We start from the raw sequence: 16,561 nt of genomic DNA, 5'->3' as shown, positions 1-16,561 counted from the left end.
ATAGTTTCAATTTAATATGATGGTATATTCCGTCCACAGGCTGCCAGGATATTTTTACGGCCAGGAGTGTAACTGGGTATGCAACTGTACCGAGTGGCAGACATGCTATAGGGACATGGGCTGCGCACCAGGTGATACACATTATGGACCCGGGCGTCCATGACTTTATTTAAATGCATATGGTCTTAGCGACCAGCGGCTAAATCGTAATGCTCTGGACAACGTATTCACCTACTCTTAGACGATGTCCCAAGAAATCGGTAGCTTTGATGCTTTGCTGCATTCCCACACGAAACTAAACTCATTTCAGTTCCGTGAATAATCATGCTGTTTTCGTATATCAACACAGTTGCTCGCAAGAGCGTAAGTCTCTTGGCCACCATCAGCCTGTCAGCAGCCGGATTTGGTCTTCTCCTCCTTGGTGCCATTTTCCTGTTACGGCACAGGAGGCGGGTAAAAATCATCGACGATCTTGAAGCTGTACAGCTGGGTCAGAATCTACAGGTAGGTTCTTCGGTTATATCTGTCACCTGTTAGGCTGGCAACTGTGCTCAAAATAAAATACAACCTCACCAAACCGATTATGTATTTCAGATTATATATAAAAGGGAGCTCTCATCAAGTTCACATTGGATTCTTTTGTACATTTTATTTTCATTTGGGACATACGATGTATACTAACTAATTTGGATCTTCAACCCTTTGTAAGCGACCATGAATGTTACATTATACAAATCATGATATCACAATAAAGTCGGCTGAGCTATTCTGGGTAGTGTCTCTTTTAGCACAATGTGCTCATTGTATTTTATTATAAATTTCTATCTCCAACTGTTCCCAGGCTGTGATACCGCATGTAGGGGTACCCAGATCGAGCAGTATCGACATGGAGCTGCTGAAGGAACGGGAGATCCACAGGGGCTGGTTGCAGGGCGGACAGCTTCTGGGAGAGGGTGCTTTTGGACATGTCGTCAAGGCAACGCTGTCGCAACCTGGGGAAGACGATGTGGTGGTGGCTGTGAAGAAACTGAAATGTAATTACTTGTAGATTTTCAAATACAATTCAATCTCTACAACTGGATTAAAAACGGATATTTACTTCCGGACGTTTCGAGTGACATCCATCACTCTTCTGCAGCATCACTAGAATAGACTAGCTGTACTTGTATTGAATTGTTCTGCTAGTTCATTCTAGTTACGCTGAATATTGTTTACCTGGATGTCTAACCTTAGTAGATTATTCTATGAGGATGAAATTGGGTAACATTAATGACAAGAACAGGTCAGAATGGTTTCTTTTAGCATATTCGAAAATGCACGATGAAACGTTTTCTGTTTGTTGCTTACATGTTTATATTTGTCCAGATGAAGAAGAGGCCCACTCTAAGGAAGCCCTTCTGAGGGAAACCTGCATCATGTTGTTGTGTGGTAACCATGACAACATCATCGGGCTGAAAGGCATCTGTTTTAGAGATGGTCAGTTGTTTGTTTGTTTGTTGTGGTCTTTGGTTAATGGATGTGTAACTGTTAATTTTCTTCTGAATGCCGTCATATCATTCTAGGGTCAGCATTAGTATGATATTATTACCACTACTGTCAGTCCAGTCTATACAGACTATGATAGTACAGTAGAAGCCGTTTAATTGCACGGCCTATTTGCCAGCGTATTTCGTGCAATTATCCGGCTGGTGCAATAAGGCGAAGTTATCCAGCTGGACCGCACCGGTTTTGGATTTTGTGATTCCATTCAGTTAACAAAAGTGTGCGTTAATCCATTGTGCAATTAACTGGCTTCTACTGTAAATGGGTTTAATCATAGGACCACTCCAACTGGTGCTAGAATACGCAGAGCAAGGATGCCTCCTGCACCTGCTGTGGACGTTACGTGCGGAGTCCAAACTCAACAGGACCGTTCTGGTCAACAAACGGCACATCTTCGAGAACATGATGGTGGAAGTGTGCTGCGGCCTGGAGCATCTGGCAAGCATGAAGGTAAAAAAAAAATAGTTCCAAACGTGTCTAAAACGTTGTCAAAATTGGACAATCTGGCTTGATTAACTATCATCTATTAGATGTAAGTGGTTCCAAAGACTACTGGCAAATCGCTAGTACTACATTTATGTTGTCCTTCCTGTATCCAGCTTGTTCACCGAGACATCGCGGCCCGGAACATCCTGATCTGTGGGAAGGGAACCGCCAAGATTGCGGACTTCGGGCTGGCCCGGGACATGTACGCTGTGGGGTACCATCGGCAGGACGGGGTAGGTCACAAAATTACCATACCCTATGGTATTCATTGAGTATTTGTATCTAAAAAAAAAAGAAGAAAATAACCATAGAAAAAGCAAAAACAACCAACAACAGACTAGTGAACTCTAATCAATCGGATCAATGTCATATTTTAATCATACTTATATGTGTTACTTTTGGTCGTGAATCTCTAGGTTCAATTCAAGTTGAAAAAAACTTCTTTTTTTTACAAAAATTGTATTCATCTGTTTCTTCAGGGCAATGATCTCCTGCCACTGAAGTGGATGGCACCGGAGGGCCTGAAGAACGAGGCTAGGTTCACCCACAAGAGTGACGTGTGAGTGTGCCATTGATTGTAACCATAATACAATTTCTAAAACTTTTCTTCAGCACACCAAACGTCAGGTTTCTGTGGGTAGCTGAACACCAAATTTAACATAGCATGGAAATTCATCTGTGCTGGTAGAATACATTATAGAAAAAATGCTATATTGAATATAACCAAATTGAACATTTGTCTCAATGCTGCATACGATGACCACGCTTACTCTTACCTCTCGATTCCCATGTGAACAAATGTCCTCACTATCCATGCAGCTGGTCTTTTGGGGTTCTGTTGTGGGAAGTAGCGCAGCTGGGCCGCATGCCTTACTCTGGAATAGAGACTGCAGAAAGTCTGTACGATGCTTTGCAGAACCACTTCAGACTCCCCAAGCCCCAGATGTGCACATACCAAAGGTGAGGTCTCGCTATGTTCGATCACATCTACATCTTTTCTGTTGGCGCGACTAAGTCGTTTATCGATACGTCTGTGTCCAATGATTTTGTTCATGTGTGCCTGAATGTGATTTTCACACCTCACCTCATCTATCATGAATGGGGCACCCCTACTAGCCCATCCACCATCCCCCTCCGCCTATCTCTGTCCTCCGCCGCTCTCATTGCTTGAGAAAGTAGATAGAGAACTAGTCCAAAATACACTTCATCCTCAACTTCCCATGTACGCAACATACAAAATGTCGAGACGGAGATTGTGATCTCGTAAAATCGTGAGTCTGATCAGGATACTAGGAATGAGTCTCCAATTCATAAATCTTGAACTTTACTGACCCTGTATATTGTGACTTGTAGGTATGACCTGATGAAGCAGTGCTGGAAGTTTAACGAGAAGAACAGGCCAGAGGCAACATCAATCAGAGAGCAACTGGAGGCAGACCCCAATGTGAGATATTTTAAAAAGCGATAAATTCATTATGTTGGTTCTTGACGTTTTTAGTGGTCAGTTATGATTTGCTCACATGTTGCTAGGTTAACAGTCGTTGTTGCGATAAAGTTGTTCTTCGTCGATGTAGGTTAGACATCCTAGGCAATAAGATACACCAAAAAGTAGTTACTCAAGCAACTGGATATGGTTCTGGAATCGGTCAGACGTTTCAACTACTATCCAGTATTTTTCGTCAGTGACATGTTGTTCTTCACTTTCCTTCAGGGCTTCTTCTACTTCAACCAAGCTCCTTGCTTTCGCGCACTTGTTGCAGCTGCTGGGGCCGCAATCACGATGGTGTGAGACCATAGTAGACGTAAAGACAAACTCGGCTGTCCAAATGAGTCCGAAATACTGCATGGAAACCAAATGCTGGATGTCTTACCATGGTCTATATAACTGCCATTTGTGCAAGATATATTGATAATTAGGTTTAGTGTGTTGTCTATTACTGTAGTATATAGTATAAGATGTAACTTCATTGCTGTCCTAATGTTATTTGCAGTTTTATGTATAGAGGCAAAAGCTGATTATCTCTATCATTCCTGCCATGTTAAAAGTACCGATTGAAAACTCTCGGACAAATATAGACAACGTTTAAAATGTTTATCACTAGCTGTAACAAATTTATATAGTTACCTATAACTAAGATCGTTACATCTTTTTGCCACGTTTCTGTAAAAGAAAGCGGAATTGGAGATAATATTTTTCGTTGTTGATATTTACTCTCAACACAAGATTGTTTTTTCAAAGATTGGTTGAACTTCTCTCATCCTGCCTGTGATACCATCATTTGTCTCTATTCATTAAATTAAAGCGTGCTGTCTGGTCAATATGGTTATCATAGATTTAGAAAGCCGTGCAACAAAACATTGAAGTAAATGATTCTCAAAACCAAGTTCATGGCAACCTCCGGTCCTTTTCTTTAATGCAAAGTGTCAGGAAAATAGAAGTGAAATCAATGAAACCCAAGTTATTTCATCACAGTATTACTTTTCCTTGGATATGTCCCCTCTGACATACAACCTCTTGCAGCAATACTTGGAGAAGAAAAACATGTTTTCCCTCGAGGAACAGAAAATTTGCAACGTGGCAAATTGGAATATCTATTTCTTAAATGAAAAAAATGTCAAGAAACGGGGAATGTTCAACTCTCGGAACTAAATATTTCATCGCAGCATTGATTTCTTTTAATTTTCCTTGGATATGTCCACTCTGATTGACAACCTCTTGCAGCCATACTTGGAGAAGACAGGCCTTTCTCTGGGGTAGAATTGCATCTCAGCAACTATTCGTTGTGCCGTTTCCGTGGCAATTGCTTGACCATTTGCAGCGAGTTCCACTTCTGCACATTTCAGAACATGTTCTCTCTCCAGGGGAAGAAAAGGCATGAAGTAACGCCCTAGATCCGGACCTTTCCCGCCTAAAACGTCTCCGGTCAAGATGCGTCCTTTTCTGCCAGAGACTGAGTCAACGGCATTCAAGGGATCGTCATTAGTTGAGGGTGTGGCAGTCTCCATGGTAGCGTGATTGACAGCAGCATGGCCTTCTGGGATATTGCTAGGCTTTTTAACAGTAGCAGCAAAAGTTTTGCCAGTAGATGCAAAATTAGTTGAAGACGGTTCTGAACTGTCAGTGTCAACTTGAAGCTGACTTAGGAGGTCCTGTATCTCCTCTTCTCTGATGCTCTCTCTGGATCGGCCCTTGCTTATCTGTTGTAGCAAATACCTGCCCATAGGTAGCTTTTCTGTGCTCCAGATGAAGATAAACATAGTGTTTGAAGTATCTTCTTCCAGCAATGACAGAAGTCCCTCAGCTAAACTGGGATAAACCGTCTCCATCTCGTCAAACACGAACAAGTGCTGCCTGTCACTATGTGAGACGTTCCCCCTGACCCAGTCTCGGACCTGCTCCCTGTACTGCCATGCTTCTCCTGGATGAGGGAAGTGGTCGAGAATGATGAACTTGTGCGCTCTGACTCCACAACTCTGGGACAGAAACCTGGACAGAAGTCTACTCAGGAACGTCTTCCCCACAAGGTTGTGGGAAGATAATAGCCATAGAATGTTGCACGATATTATACCGGTACGAGAAGAGAGCTGTAGTTTTAATTTGCCTCTTCGTTTCAAGTTTCCTCAACGGCTCTAACCAGGTGTGTGGATTATCTGCTTCTTGTGTTTAATACAAAATCTTAGTTTGGGTATCCTTCAGTCTCTAGACACTGAAAACGACAGAAACACATAGAACTAGAGAGGTAATATTTTTGCGAGCAAATACAGAATGTTACCTTCACATGTTGTAGTCTAACACTGGCATCTGTTTTGTTCATTCTTATTTGAACACATTTCTAAATGTAGTGACCCGAGCCCCTCTAGATCTGACATTTGCTACATTATGTAATCGAACACCCGTGGTGCCTGCTACTTTACCGGTCACCATGGTGACAGCCGTCTGGTCCAGATGGTTGACCTTATTTGCGCGGAAAAGAAGAAGAAACAAAGCAAAAACAGACATGTTCCCTTCTGTGAAGGTAACATAATTAGTTTCCCTTTATGCCGTCATGGTTAAGTTTATGTTCCAGTTTTCTTCTGGAATATTGTACATTCATGTAGCATTTTGTCAAAAATCTGGCCTTAGCTTCAATACGTGTATGTATAAAGGAAAGAAGAAAAATAGGATTGTGTACAGGGTGCTACCGATGTGTTTTTCCGTACATGAGGAGTTTACGTTATAATCACAAACCACTGGAACCCGTTTCTGTGATTTTCTGTTTCCGCTTCTGGAACTTTGACTTTCAAATAAACTTATAATTAAAATTTATTGCAAATTCTTGCCCGTGGGCTAAATGCAGGTAACATGATTCAAACACTGTAGAAAACAATATTACAAGTGTCTACTCCAGTCTAAAACTAGTAAAAGATGTTAAACTCTAGATCATGGGTTATTGGGTTCGACTCCTTTAATTGATAAACTGTATCAATGGAAGTTGCCATGAGACAAGGGGACATGAAATTTAATATTTATGAAAGGTTCTTTTGTCAATCATCACAAGTAACTTGGAGTGAGTGAGTGAGTGAGTGAGTGAATGGGTGAATGAGTGAGTTGAGTGTGAGCGAGCTACACTTTCTGAACGTTTATTTTCAAACAAAACATATCCATTAGTGGTAACATGGGACAAAAAGACAGGCAGGTAACGTCAAAGTCAATTATTACATATAACGTAGTTATAGGCTGTGTTTCGCAGGTGTAGTTATAGCTAAAAAACACACGAATAAAATCCCAACATTGTTGATAAGTCAACTCCATATTACTAACTGATATCTTTCAAACGCTTGATATCTTTTTTCAAACGCAGCCATAGGATTAATTCAATTAGAGAGTACTTGGGGGATTTAGTATACGACTGAATGCTTTTGAGGCACGTGGAGCATCTGGGTACTTTATCGTATAATGTGAAGTAGTATGTATTTATTACTTCCTAAAATCAATATCTATCGGAAAGTAACACTCCCTTGTGGAGTGGAATGCCCCTTTAGTCATATTAGTTCGGGCAGTTACAAAAATAGTAAAGAAACACTTAAGACATAGATGAAGACACAATGAAAGACAGTCAAGAAAATCTTAAGAAATGGATGAAGACACAATAATGGATTGTCAAGAAACGCTTAAAAATGGATGAAGACACAATAAAGATTAGTAAAAAAAACACATAAGAAATGGGAGAAGACAAAACAAAGGTTATCAAGAAACACATAAGAAATAAAAGAATACACAATAAGATGAAATAATCTTTTCCACCATGATGATAAAATCCCAACTCGCATTACCCCACTGCATCTGCTCTGTATGATATTGCACAGTATATGATAGCACATTCATGTAGCGCTTACAAAAGGGGGAGGAAGGGGAAAAGACAGGTTACAAAATACAAATTTTCTCTGTGGTTTTGAGTTCAATGTTTTTTTCCAAAGGACTTCTTCTACGTCCGCGCACCTGTTGCTGCAGTAAAGGCATCAGTCACGCCGGTATGAGACCACACTGGGCGCTAGGAAAACGTCGTCAGTTCGAGTGAGTTAAAAGATTCAGAATGGCATACTGTGGGGCCAGGAAGAGGCTACAAAATGCCTCACAAATGACACAATGCATCACCCCTGATGTGGGCGTGATGGTGTTTCATTTCCTTTTTACAAATTTATGGTCGCATAACACAGTATTTATGGGCGACCCACGTGACATAAGTAGATCGGGCACAAAATAGGTCGTCGCAGTTCTTGAAAAGCCATAGAAATTTTTCTGTGCACGTCAGCGAGTCGCAAACTGTGGTGAATAGTAGAGGGGTACGTAAGTTTTGAGGCTGTATGAGTTGGGTTACGATGTTTGTTTGGCTGGGTAGAATTTCGCGCACGAATCCGGTTCCCGCTACTTCCGTGTGTCGGCTGCAGTACGGTGACCTCCGCTGGGGGTCATTTCAAAGTGTTCTTTCTGGGAAAACGAGCAGGCAAACTTCATCTCATTTTCACATATGTTGTAGATTATACCCTCAACTCCAACATATCGAATTCTTGTTAATTACTTTTGCACCCTGATATATTTTTTGAGTCGTCGAACCACCTCACTTTGGGGTCCTTAACCATGTAAATCCCATAGGCGAAAAACTGTGTTCTGCTACCTTTAACCACAGTGGTAATTTCCCAGGGACGGACAACGGCATTGAATTTGACTGATATGTTAGGTACTGACGTGGGCTGACTTGAACTATAACGTTTTTGTTACCGTCAGACCCGCCGTTACCATGGCAACGGCCGCCAAGACCGCGCCCTATGCTTAAGTATAGGACTTAGTGTGAGCCAATACCCGCTCTACCCCCCCCCCTTTTTCCACCGAAAAAAAGACTAACCCCCAACCCCAATCACTCAGAACGTTAGAATAAGGTCTAACAAGCTCTTTGTAGCAGAAAAAGTCAACCAGAATATTAGATTTGTTGAGATAATGAGACCAATTAGCGGCCCCACAGATAGCCCTTGTACGGGGCCGACACCTGTGCTAGGCGTCGAAGTGCAAAGTTGGCCATATCTCAGGAACCGTTTGGATTTCTGCTCTAAAACTTGGTACGGTTTTATATCTTGACTAGTTTTATTGTATGAGCGGAAAAAAATCCAAGGTCAAGTTTGCTTAAGGACATTCAACCCCACCCCAGCCTAACCTGTGGAAGAGTCCATTCTTCCGCAGGGGCCCGGGGCATATTGAGCAGATTTAGCGTGGAATCAATTCACAATCACAATAATAGTTCACTTTCGAGGAGAAGTTACTGTTGAAATGTTCCATTTTCGCGCGGGGGTGATTTGGAATAGTTTAATGTTGCATGGGAAGGGGTATGGGTAAAATATGCTGTATTTGCTCTCCACCAGATGTCGGCCGTTCTAGTTGTATGCCTTGCTGTGATTGGATGCTACGCCCACCTTTTCCTAGAGTCGCTTCATGTAAGCCTCAATCTGATTGGTCATATGGAGAGGAAGACAATTTGCATAATTGCTGTTGTTTTACAGGTTCAACTACACCGTAAGTGTCTCGACAGTCTTCCAGTCTTCGCCCTGAGATCTTAAGGTTGAAACTTTGACTTCATTGACATCGTCAGTTTCTTCACCCGGCAGTCAAAACAGGTGAGTTTTCAGTTTTGCTGAATATCGCTGAGGGTTCTCTTTACAGTTTTTTTGTGTGTGCTAATCTTCAATAGTTGGTATTTTTTTTGCTAATAAACACCACAAAGTTGGGAATGTATATGACATGTATGACACTTTGATTTTTGCTAGTTTGCGTCAATTACAGCATCCGTGTGCTCCGTGTCATTCCATCGTGAATATACTCTATAGGAATGTCCTTGTAGGATTTCAAAACACACAACACGAAGGTGTACTTACGGATATCGAGGGCTCTAAACAGGTAGCACGAAGGGACAAAGAAATCGTTAGACAGTTTCACGGTAAATTTGTCAGTGTCGTTACGGACAGATGTAGTCTATTGTGTCATTCTTTGTATAGACTAGATCGTAGAGTTCCGGGCCGAGTTGTGACCATATCTGGTAGGTGCGCAGATGCATGTTGCTAACGTTACCGCATTGACCTCCTAGCGGTTTTCATTGTTTGGGTTAGATTTTTGGGCTAACAAAACATACACCGTCAACTTATTAATATTCAATGTGCGGCACAAGAAGAACGTTGACCCGTGTCTCGGTTTTTTTCCAGGCGGAGAAGCATGAATCTTAAAGCGCTGTTCGCCTGGATATGGGGAGTGGTGGCCATGTTGTTCGTGTCCGCTCAAGCCGTCCCGGCAGGTCAGCTGTTTTTTTAACGGGATTGTTCAAAGCAAGGTCATTAGACCACTTCATGAAAGGAAATGAACTAGGATGTTGGTGTTATTTTACTTAATGGAATTACGATTGTGCACTACGTACACAGAGTGCATTTTAGTTTGTAATTTACTCTATGCAGTGTATACAGTATGTACTTTACTTTATATAGTGTGTACTTAGTAGGTACTATACATAGTGTGTATTTTAGTATGCATTTTACTGTACGTAGTGTGTATTTAGTATGTACTTTACTATGCATAGTGTGTAGTATGTACTGTGCATAGTGTTTATTTAGTATGTACTTTAATGAACGTACTTATGCGATGAGTATGTAATTATCTAACTGAACTTTTGTTGTTTCTTTCTATACAGCGCCTGCTAAAGTGGCCCCTGCAGGTTAGTTAGCCTTTATCATTCACCCTTCAGTAAATTTGACCGTGGGAAAATTACAACTTATATCCGTTGCTTTTAAACATTGGGTATTGAAGGCATCGGGGGTGGCGTAACTGGTAGAGCGTTCGGCTCGGAATCTAGAGGTCCTGAGTTCGATCCTCCCCGACGTTGTTCCCCTGGGAAAGGCACTTTACACGACCTTCCTTACTTCACCCAGGTGTAAAAATGGGTACCTGACTTCGGTCGGGGAGGTAAAAGATTACCTTTACCTTCTGTCTGTACCGTGTATGTGGCACTGTTAATATAAGTAACAAAAACTTGAATGCAGTGCCACATTGTCCACGTCTCTCCAAAAGAAAGAAAAAATGGATATTCAAGTCGCCGGGCGGTAGTTTCAAACTGCAATATATTAAAAATATATATCAATCTGAAACCACCGCCTGTCAACTTGATATGTTGTAACACCCTGTTTGTAAAAGCAGCAGGTATAGTTAGGTTTCCCTGCAAATAAATCTGTAATAGCGTTAGAGTTGTAGCTTGTTAGGACACAATATGAGTTGGTTTTATGATAGTGGTGGTATCCTGCTTTGATATTCAATATTGCCTTACATTTCTTGTCAAGCTGAATTGATTTGAGCGGAGATGATACAAAAATTCTTCCTGTCTCCGGTCTTTCTCCAGGTTATTTCAAAGATTTCTTCGAGACCGGTAAGGGAATCCTCTTGTTGTCTCTGGTTGAAACTATGTTTTGAACGAACGAACGCATGAATGACTATTAGTCTTTACGTAGTATTTTCACATTCACTGCTGTCGTTTGTTACATGTGTTTAATGATACATGCTTGTTACATTCACTGTTGCCATTTGTTACATGTGGCAACATACATGTTATACTAGCTCACTGTTGCCATTTGTTACATGTGGTAACATATACATAATAACTGTTCTACTAGCTCACTGTTACCCTTTGTTACATGCTTGTCACACCAACTGTTGCCCTTTGTTACATGCTTGTCACACCCACTGTTACCCTTTGTTACAATTGCTTGTCACACCCACGTACCCTTTTATACAATTGCTTGTCACACCCACTGTTACCCTTTGTTACATGTGGTAACATGCTGATGTTACATTCACTGTTGCCAGAAGGAAATCTAGCAGTAGAGCGCGTCAGACGTGATGAAAGAGGATCTGAAAAAGAGTGTCGGGGAGGCGGGAACTCAGACCGCGGGGGACGCGGATCCGTAAATCGATGCCGTAGAGGCCCAAGTGCGCGCGGAGGAGGCGGTGGGGGTGGGGGCCGTGTGAGACGTGACCGTTGAGGTAAACTACATGTATCCTAACGTTTCCTGCCTGCCCGACTTCTATGACAGTTTGGGTGAATGGGTGTAATAGGAAAGCAGTAGAGACTGTCAAGAAACTTGACGATGTTTTCTTCCAAAGTTTGCTCAGAGTTGAGGTGCACAGATTAATGTGGAATTAATTGTGCTTATATATTTGTGCTTATTATGACGGTTCCCTTACTTTTGTGAGTGTTATTGACTATATATTGCTAGTGGTGCTGCTAACATAAGCTCTCAGCTTCAGTACGTGTGTGTATTTTGTATTTTATTCATTCAAAAAAAGACGATGTGATAGAAACCACTGACATTGTTTATCATTACAGGCATGTAAATAGCCCCACTACAGCTGCCATTGCTGAGCAACCCTGCTCCGTCTAGCTGACAAGTGATAAATATAGTATTTACCTGCACAAATACATTTTTGTTTAATAACAGTACTAATTGACAGTCGTTACATCTGATTTCTGTTTTAATTTAAACATTGCACATTACAGTGTCGCTTGATGCCCTATGATGACTGTGACATATCCTGTGTCATTATGATATGAACCTTCCGTGTTAACAACATTGTAATTTACTGTCAACGCTAACAGACTGGGTGTCAGACTTGCAATGTTGAACAAGACAAAAAAATAAAATTCATTCTTAGATGAATCAACTCGTCTTTCCTTCATTGCCTTCGTAATTCTTTATAGACTGAATGAATGGATGGGATAATCAAGAAACACTTAAGAAATGGATAAAAACCAATAGAATATTTACGAAATGAACAATAAAAGGCAGCCAACAAACACCTAAGAAATGAATGAAGACAAAATAGTAAAGAGATATTTAAGACATGGATTAAGATAGTCAAGACACTCTTAAGAAAGTAATAAAGATACAATAAAAGATAGGCAAGAAACACTTAAGAAACACAATAAAATGCAGCCCAAAACACTTAAGAAATAAGGACTAAAAGGGATAGTTAAGACACACTTTAGAATTTGATGACACAATAAAACATAGTCAGAAGCACTTAAGAAATTGATAAAGACACAATAGAAGATGGTAAAGAAACACCTAAGAAATGGATGAAGACACTTAGAATAAATAGAAGACACAATACTAGATGGTCATGGAACACTTAAACCCATATTGTACTCCAGAGAAGAGTGTTCTGGTTCTGCTAATAAGATTTTTTGACATCCAAAACGTGATTGTATTCGCCACTTGACATTGAACTTGGACAATGCAGCTGTTGCATTATAAAGCATTAACCTTCCGAGTACCTGGAGCAAATTGAGTTAGTACTTTGTGGGATCGTTTAGCGTAACTGCAGGGTGTAACACCAGATCATTATTATTTACCCCGGTCCAAAGCCAGAGGTCATGGGTTCGACTGTTCTCCCGATCTTGTGCTCTTTTGAAAGGCATGCGCACTTTTCTCAGTCTGCCCAGTTGTAACACGGGTTGGGGAGGTAAAACACGGTGGGAGGAAAGGGTTGAATTCCGCCTTCCAATACCGGGTCCCAGACACAGTTCAAACAACCGACTGCCCCTACGACCTTGAAAAGGCTACCTTTATCTACCTACAGGCGGACTTTCACTGCACTTGGGGCACGGGTGCGGCACTGCGGGGTTCGTTGACTGCAGCACTGTTTTGTTATTTGCGCGATTTTTGATAATTTAGATATTGCGTGATACGTAAAATTATCATTTAGAAGACAACAAAATTCGTTCTCTATCTCTGAAATTCATTAAGTCATCTACGAACTCTGCAGTGCCGCACCGGTGTCCCAAGTGCAGTGAGAGTCCTCCTTACCTACTTACCTGGTCCCGTTTACGTGGTGCATGACCCATGGAGGAAATTATCAAGGTTTTAAAGTTCCTGTTTAACAACGGTCTTTATATACAACCAAGTTGTGATTCTGACCTAGATTGGGAATAAAGACCTTTGCCATGCAGTTAGAATCATACGATTCAGCAACATAGCTCTGGTGTTATAAGCCTTTTAGAGAGAGGGGAGGCAACATACAGCCAACTTTGTCAACTTTGCCACGTCAGGGCGACATGCCTTACGGACAGGTTATTTGTTGCAGCTCTGTGGATCATTAACCCTAGTACAAACCTACAGAAATAGACCCTTATGAGCTCATTGAAAAGCGGTGTGCAGGCCAATTTGAGCTTTCATGACTTAACAAAGGTTCAAACAAATAAAGACTGAAGTGCCTCAAACCTGAATTCTTTATTTCCTGTTGGCAACTCACGGCGAACAGGTGGGTCTACCTGTGCTAGTAGATTTCGTTCGTGTAATGTTGTATTATCTAGTAGTTTATATGTAAGGTTCTGCAGTGTAAAAGTGTAAGCAGCAGTCGCCGTAGCGGCACTTTTATTTGGGTTAATAATGGTGTTAAACTGCAGAACAGCTAACTGAACATTTCATTTTTTGTATGTATGTATGTTCGTATGTATGTTCGTATATATGTATGTATGTATGTATGTATGTATGTATGTTTGTTTGTGTGTGTATTCCTGTGTTTGTGCGAGTGCTTGCGTGTATTTGTGTGTCTGAATGTGTGTGCCTGTATGTGTGTGTGTGTGTGTGTGTATATTGGGGTGTTTGTGAGTAAGGAGACTGTGAGTTTTTCTAGACGATTAATCGGCTATATGTCTATGGTCTGGTAGAAGTGGACAATACTTTATCTGAGAGCACAATAATAAGAATCAAACTACACAGACGAAAGGGAAATTTACATAACAAAAGAGTTTTGGCTCAGGCAAGGTTTGCACATTGCATCGCACGCTGTATGCCTTTGTCCGTAGGTCGCTTAAAACAAACATTGTAAAATTACCTCACGGCAGGTGTACATACAGGGGTTTTCCTTGACGTGAACCATATAAATTCAGCATAAACCAGCAGATTTACAATGTGTCCAATTTTGTACCTACCTGCCCTATAAGGAGGTTCTACATTTGCACTTGTACCGCCGCTTTAGGTATCACTCGTCTCAACACCATTGATTTTGTATCTGTATAGTCGTTATAACCGCCCTTCAGCATAACACACTTCTGTATCTGTATCTGTATAGCCGGTATAACCGCACTTCGGCGTAACACGCCAGCTTCTGTATCTGTATCTATATAGCCGGTATAACCACCCTTCGGCGTTACACACCAGCTTCTGTATCTATATAGCCGGTATAACCGCCCTTCGGTGTTACACACTAGCTTCTGTATCAGTATAGCCGGTATAACCGCCCTTCAGCGTAACACACCAGCTTCTGTATCTGTATCTGTATCTGTATAGCCGGTATCACCGCCCTTCGGCGTAACACACCAGCTTCTGTATCTGTATCTGTATAGCCGGTATAACCGCCCTTCGGCGTAACACACCAGCTTCTATATTTGTATCTGTATCTCAATAGCCGGTATAACCGCCATTCAGCGTAACAGTTTCCTAACACAGTAGCGTTTATATCTTTATATAGCCAGTATAACCGCCCTTTTTTGTAGCACACCAGCTTCTGCATCTATCATTTGTCATAACACACCAGAGTCGCATGCACTCCAGATCACCAGTAGCTGGTTCATACCATACTGAACGACACATGAAGCCTAACCGTTGTACATCTAACTCCAGGTGCAGCTACGCAGTGAGGACCCCCTTCTGTTCTCGGTACGTCTTTAAGCTGTTCCCAACATGACCATGAACCTGGGCGTCCCTGTCGCCATCCTTCTCCAGCTCTGCATGAACATCATCCACCCAGTACAAACTGGTGAGTACAGGTCAACACAGATGATAGCATGAAAGAACCCACCACACTTTTAGATAATAGATTGTAGCAGTAATCCTAGCCTCTCTGTGCTCTTGGTTGACAACCCTCCTAGTCCTATGGCCGCACATGGGACACGTACTGCCGTATTGAGGTTACTAGAGCTCTGATTACAGATATTACAGACCCTTGGGGTTAAGATGCTAATAATTTAGCACCTGACTGTGAGGACAGGGTTGTCGGATTACCCAAATAGCGAGCATCTTTCCAGCTAGCACTGATATGTCGAAAAGGGAATGAAATGGCTTTTTTCTATAGTAAATTTTAGAATCTATAGCTGTTCATATCATAACAATAACAGGGCATTCTGTAGACGGGTATCCGTATCAGCATATTTCATAGTGCTGTAAGTATATTGCAGCAACCTGTTGTCAACTTGCGATAGCATATTCAAATGAAATACATTGCGGAGGAGCAGCCAAAATCATCAGTCCGCTACGAAGTGCTATGAACCATATATCTATACTTCTTGACCTTAGCATATTGCGGGAGCACACATCATCTGACCGGAAAACGTGGCCATATATGGAGCGTAACGGATGTGACGTCAGACCAATGCGAGTGGGACATCAGAGCTGATCCTGACAGGATTATACTGGTAAATACGTGACTCCTTCTTTCGCTGTTTTTGTTGAATACAAGACGATGACGTACTGCATTTCTAAATCTTTCCTTTCCTTTCCTTACCAGCATCTTTTGGAGGCTGAAAAACAAATGAAATATATATATGTTTGTAAACGATATAACATATTTTCAGCTAATGTAAATAGTATCTATATATCTTATGTATACTAGATCAACTTCGACACCTCCGGATTCCGGCGAGGCTCAGACAACTGCACTTCTGACGTTCTCACGTTTCATGACGGAGACTCTTCAGCCTTCAGAATCACCGATGAGTTCTGCGGAGACCAGACAAGTACATTTTACAGCCTTCTTTTTTACGTAAAAGCTGCCGAACCGTTAGCATGGAAATTCATTTGTGTTAGGAAACGTTATGTGAACAAAATCTAACACAACCAATCCTACGCAAATTACACAACCAACAGTGGAAAGTGTAGGTTGTTGAAGCAAACATTTTGGGGTAAGCCTCTTTTCATAACTGTCTTGAATTTTGCAAAGTCTAGTCTTTTCAAACTGCCTCCAGTT

At 41.5% G+C, this 16,561-nt stretch overlaps 5 protein-coding genes across 6 annotated transcripts in view; 3 read left to right on the top strand and 2 right to left on the bottom strand.

Moving 5' to 3' along the window:
- LOC118420723 (histone H4-like) overlaps positions 1-16,561 on the bottom strand; it is a 95,962-nt gene that overhangs the window by 47,998 nt on the left and 31,403 nt on the right. The window lies entirely within an intron of this gene.
- LOC118420716 (tyrosine-protein kinase receptor Tie-1-like) lies at positions 1,372-3,993 on the top strand. The gene is made up of 7 exons (XM_035827671.1): positions 1,372-1,476; positions 1,820-1,992; positions 2,142-2,261; positions 2,508-2,587; positions 2,848-2,988; positions 3,382-3,472; positions 3,740-3,993. Exons 1-7 carry the CDS (start codon positions 1,416-1,418, stop codon positions 3,815-3,817), a joined length of 744 nt encoding a protein of 247 aa, XP_035683564.1. The 5' UTR covers positions 1,372-1,415; the 3' UTR covers positions 3,818-3,993.
- Positions 4,311-8,756, bottom strand: LOC118421993 (torsin-1A-like). Its single transcript, XM_035829496.1, has 2 exons — positions 8,718-8,756; positions 4,311-5,502 (listed from the first exon to the last, which is right to left on the bottom strand). The coding sequence occupies exons 1-2, from the start codon at positions 8,754-8,756 to the stop codon at positions 4,705-4,707; spliced, it is 837 nt and encodes a 278-aa protein (XP_035685389.1). The 3' UTR covers positions 4,311-4,704.
- Positions 9,099-16,561, top strand: part of LOC118420724 (polyribonucleotide nucleotidyltransferase-like) — a 41,743-nt gene continuing 34,280 nt past the window's right edge. The window contains exons 1-6 of one of the 2 annotated variants that reach the window (XM_035827682.1): positions 9,099-9,174; positions 9,757-9,845; positions 10,236-10,259; positions 10,938-10,964; positions 11,402-11,578; positions 11,922-12,223. In XM_035827682.1, coding sequence (XP_035683575.1) covers positions 9,767-9,845; positions 10,236-10,259; positions 10,938-10,964; positions 11,402-11,577 — 306 coding nt within the window. In that variant the 5' untranslated portion in view covers positions 9,099-9,174; positions 9,757-9,766 and the 3' untranslated portion in view covers position 11,578; positions 11,922-12,223. Of the gene's footprint in view, positions 9,175-9,756; positions 9,846-10,235; positions 10,260-10,937; positions 10,965-11,401; positions 11,579-11,921; positions 12,224-16,561 lie in introns of those variants that run through there. The other variant, XM_035827681.1, reaches the window with a different exon arrangement.
- LOC118421991 overlaps positions 15,280-16,561 on the top strand; it is a 34,028-nt gene continuing 32,746 nt past the window's right edge. The window contains exons 1-3 of the mRNA XM_035829495.1: positions 15,280-15,355; positions 15,892-16,010; positions 16,208-16,331. Coding sequence (XP_035685388.1) covers positions 15,280-15,355; positions 15,892-16,010; positions 16,208-16,331 — 319 coding nt within the window. The remainder of the gene's footprint in view (positions 15,356-15,891; positions 16,011-16,207; positions 16,332-16,561) is intronic.

This window comes from Branchiostoma floridae, chromosome 8 (assembly GCF_000003815.2).
Source record: "Branchiostoma floridae strain S238N-H82 chromosome 8, Bfl_VNyyK, whole genome shotgun sequence".
Taxonomy (NCBI): Eukaryota; Metazoa; Chordata; class Leptocardii; order Amphioxiformes; family Branchiostomatidae; genus Branchiostoma; species Branchiostoma floridae.
This window is presented reverse-complemented; position numbering and strand designations above follow the sequence as displayed.